Below are 4,204 nucleotides of genomic sequence, written 5' to 3'. Positions count from 1 at the left end.
TCTTATGAATAAGCCTTACCCTTGGTTCCCACTAGTTTTCCCAGTAATATCTCTATTTATTTGTTCTTTTGATTTCAAAATAGATTTGATATCTTTATAAGAGGTATTATCCTTTCCATAAAGCATAGTATCTCTTATATGTTTAAACGACTAGGGTAAGGAAACAAGCAATAACATAGCTTGATCCTCATCTTTGATTTCAGCATCTATGTTACTTAAATCCATAAGAATAGAATCGAAAGTATCAAGATGAGTAAGTATAGATGTACCTTCAGCCATACGAAAAGTGTTGAGTTTTTACTTTAGGTAAAGCCTGTTTTCTACTGTTCTTTTCATATATAAGGTTTTAAGCTTTTCCCATATGCCTTTGGCTGAGCTTTCTTCTGCAACTTCACGCAAAACCTCATTTGAAAGATTTAAAATAATACCTGCTTTTGCCTTTTTGTCTATGACGGCAAACTCCTCGTCCGTTATTTTATCCGGCATCTTTGCCTTTCCTTGCAGTGCCAAATCTAAGCCATCCTGAATTAGGATAGCTTCCATCTTTAATTGCCATATTCCGAAGTTTGCACTTCGGTCAAATTTCTCAACATAAGACTTTGTTAGAGTCATTTTGGCTATTTAAACTAACCCGGTGAGATCTGGCTCTGATACCAATTTGTTAGGATCGAGAACCCGGGTAGTGCGAAATTTAGCCAAACAACGGTATAATGACAATAACAAAGACAATGAAAGTTGATAATAACGGCAATTAAAGAAGATAAAGAAGACACAAATTTAACGTAGTTCGGTCAAGGTGACATACGTCCACAAGCGGAGAGAAGCAATTTCACTATACCAACAAGAGTACAAAAGAGAGTACAAAATTAGAGTAAATACTCTAATTAATCCCAAATACCCCAAGAGAATAACCTCACAAGATCACTCCAAAGAAAGGGTTCACACAAGTGTTTCCCAACACTCAATCTCTTACAAAATACTCTATAATGAAATAAATGAGAAGAAAGAAAGACAAGAGTGAAAAGATCTTGAATTGGTGTGTTTGCAAATGAGAAGAAACTCCTCTATTTATAGCAAGAAATTATTGGCCTAATAATGGATATTATGTCATGGCAAATGTCATGATCCACAAATTTGTTATAATGGATATTATGTTATGGCAAATATCATGAACCACAAATTTGTTATAATGAATATTATGTCATGTCAAATGTCATGAAAATTTGGGCATATTAGAACCTAAAACTTAGGAAGTCTTGATTATGGCAAAAATATTACAACAGAATCTTTAAATTTAAAAGACTCGGGGCTCTGTGAAGTGAAACAGAAAACTAGCACGTAAAAACATGGTATTAATAATTATAATCAGCATTTCGTAGAGTGAAGCTAAAATGATCACTAACTGTGACTGTAAATAAAAATATAGTAGTAGCAATTATCCTCATATTTACCTTGGAATTACCTTCTAATTGTCTCTCAGCTTCTGCTCTTTTTCTAGCCGTATAATCAGCTGCACTTTCTTCAGCTGAAACTACATAATCTTTGGCAGCAGCCAACTTATGCCCTGCATATTCCACGGCGCTCTTTCCCGCATCAGCTACCATATCCTTCGCCGCGACCGCCCTCTCTCCTGCATACCCTGCAGCCCTAGAAACAACATCAGCCGTGGCTTTGGTCGCCTCTGCTGCTGTTTTAGCAGTATAATGTGCAGCTCCTAAACCAGCAATTTCTACTTTATCCTTTGCGGTTTCAGCTACTTCCCCTGCATTTCCTACCGCGCTTTTTCCTATTTCCACTGCAGCGTCTTTAGCTTCGACACCTTTCTGCCCAACATAACTTGCTGCATTCTTGGTCTTCTCTGCAGCCGTCTTGCTTAGTTCTGCTGGACTCTGTTTGGCTTGTGTAGTTTTTTCGCCAGCGTAATGAGTTGTTGACTGAGCTGCAGTACTGATTTTTCCGGCAGCATAATCTTTTGTTTCCCCTGCTTTTTGCAGGGTGTAATCTTTTTCCTTCTGTGCTGATTCCACTGCAGTTTGTCCTGCACTTGCTAGGGTATCTTTAGTTGCAGCATAAGATTGTTGGCCTTTCTCAAGCGCAGTGCCCTTTGCAACTCCAGCCTTGTCTGCGACGTACTCGGATCCAATTTGAACATTGTGCACAATAGTGTCTTTGGCTTGTGCACCTGCACTTGAATATGTATCTTTAGTTGCAGTATAAGCAGAGGCATAAGCACGAATTTGCTTACTGAACTCGACTCATTGTACCTTCTTGCTGATCAAAATTTAATAGTTTCAAAACTTACAGTATATTCTCACATTGAGTTCATACTTCAAAGTTCCTGGTACTGAACTCTACTCATTGTACCTCAAAAATTAAGAGTTCAAAATAAATATTTGGCGAGACTACAAATCTCTCTCTCTCTCTCTCTCTCTCTCTCTCTCTCTCTCTCTCTCTCTCTCTCTCTCTCTCTCTCTCTCTCTCTCTCACTCACACACACACACACACACACACACACTCCATGTTGAAAATACTGAATTTAATTACAACGTTAAAGCATAAGCTACAGTCTTACTGACATTTCTCAAGGGCTGTTGTCTTGGCAGAAAATATTTGGCTAGATTAGGTTGCATAGGTTGAAGTATAGGTTGCATCCACCTATAAGTTTACTGACCTTTTTCAAGGGTGGTATCCTTGGCAGCTACAGCTTTATGAGCAACATACTCAGATCTAATTTAAACGCCATGACTAACAGTGTCTTTGGCTTGTGCCCCATAATAACCAGCAGCGTCAAGCCCATGACTCGCCGATTCTTTCGCATCATGCAAAGCAGAAGCCCCCAATTCCTTAGCCTTTTCGTAGCGCTCTTCAGCAGCTGTCAACGCATCCATTGAATTCTGTTGTGCAGTTGCCCTCTGCTGTGCAATTTCCTCCAAAGATGGAGCTTTTCTCTCCTCTGTACCCTCTTGCTTTTGCATTTGCTCTTGTTGCATTCCCCCACCAGAGAACTCAAGCCCTCCAATTTTAGTGGAAAAATAATAATTACGCCCACGAATAATAGCCAAGACAAATAATAATAACATAAGAAAATAACAACGATACTAACTCTTTTAATGGGTAAAATATAATATCCGAGCGGAGCAATATAACCACTATAATATCACAACTTAATAGTGTCAAGAGACTACTACAATCTTGAAAGAAATAACACTCTTTATTTAAAACGCTTCACTACAATATTACTCACACTCACTATTTATCTCACAGACTACAATCTGTGCATTACTCTCTCTAACTTCTATTGCTTCTCTCTTATTTTGGTGTGATTGAAATGAAGAATGGAGGCATCTATTTATAGTAAGAGATGTCATTCAACTACTATAAAAAAGATGTCTTGTTGTTGATTTAGTCCTATAATTTTTCAACAAAGTTAGGCACCTCTCATTTTTTTCAACAAAGTTGTCAACAAAGTTGTCAACAAAGTTAGGCACCTCCCATTTTCTTCAACAAAGTTATCAACAAAATTAGGCACCTCCCATTTTCTTCAATAAAGTTGTCAACAAAGTTAGGCACCTCCCATTTCTTCTTTGTTTTTCTTTAATATGAGCCCCACAAATCTCTCCCTTAATTTTGATTTTTCTTTTTCATTTCAATACTTGATCTCAATCTCTGAAAATCCTCAAACTTAAGAGGTTTTGTAAAGATATCTGCAGCCTGATCATGAGACCTCACATATTTGAGCTTGACTTCCTTCTTGGCAATGCACTCTCTGATGAAGTGATATCTTGTATCTATATGCTTGCTTCGATCATGATACACCAGATTCTTGGCGAGTGCCTGTGCAGATTTGTTATCAATACAAATCTCTGTAACTTCAATTTGTGGCAAATTGAGCACCTTCAATAATCTTCTTAGCCAAATAACATGACAGGTACATGATGTTGTTGCTATATATTCGGCTTCACAAGTCGAGAGAGTAACTATGGACTGTTTCTTTGAACTCCAAGAAATAACAGAATCACCTAAGAAAAACACAAAGCCACTTGTGCTTTTTCTATCATCAATATCTCCTGCGTAATCAATATCACAAAATCCCATAAGGTTGAAATTATTAGAAGAAGAATAAAATAACCCAAAGTCGATCGTACTTTTTAGGTAACGAAGAATTCTTCTAGTTACTTTCAAATGGGTAGAGGTAGTAGCTTCC

General features: G+C 37.6%; 1 protein-coding gene across 1 annotated transcript; it reads right to left on the bottom strand.

The window, feature by feature from the left end:
• Positions 1-791: 791 nt before the first annotated feature.
• Positions 792-2,990, bottom strand: LOC142175320 (uncharacterized). The gene is made up of 2 exons (XM_075241905.1): positions 2,751-2,990; positions 792-2,249 (listed from the first exon to the last, which is right to left on the bottom strand). The coding sequence occupies exons 1-2, from the start codon at positions 2,988-2,990 to the stop codon at positions 1,353-1,355; spliced, it is 1,137 nt and encodes a 378-aa protein (XP_075098006.1). The 3' UTR covers positions 792-1,352.
• Positions 2,991-4,204: the final 1,214 nt, after the last annotated feature.

The sequence above is a fragment of the Nicotiana tabacum genome, chromosome 21, assembly GCF_000715075.1.
Source record: "Nicotiana tabacum cultivar K326 chromosome 21, ASM71507v2, whole genome shotgun sequence".
Lineage (NCBI taxonomy): Eukaryota > Viridiplantae > Streptophyta > Magnoliopsida > Solanales > Solanaceae > Nicotiana > Nicotiana tabacum.
This window is presented reverse-complemented; position numbering and strand designations above follow the sequence as displayed.

Bases quoted from the DNA above. Each gene is read 5' to 3' on its own strand.
- LOC142175320 (XM_075241905.1), bottom strand. From the start codon at position 2,990: ATGCAACAAGAGCAAATGCAAAAGCAAGAGGGTACAGAGGAGAGAAAA. The intron at 2,250-2,750 runs GTTAGTCATGGC...CAATGAGTCGAG, and splicing joins GGGCACAAGCCAAAGACACT to TTCAGTAAGCAAATTCGTGC.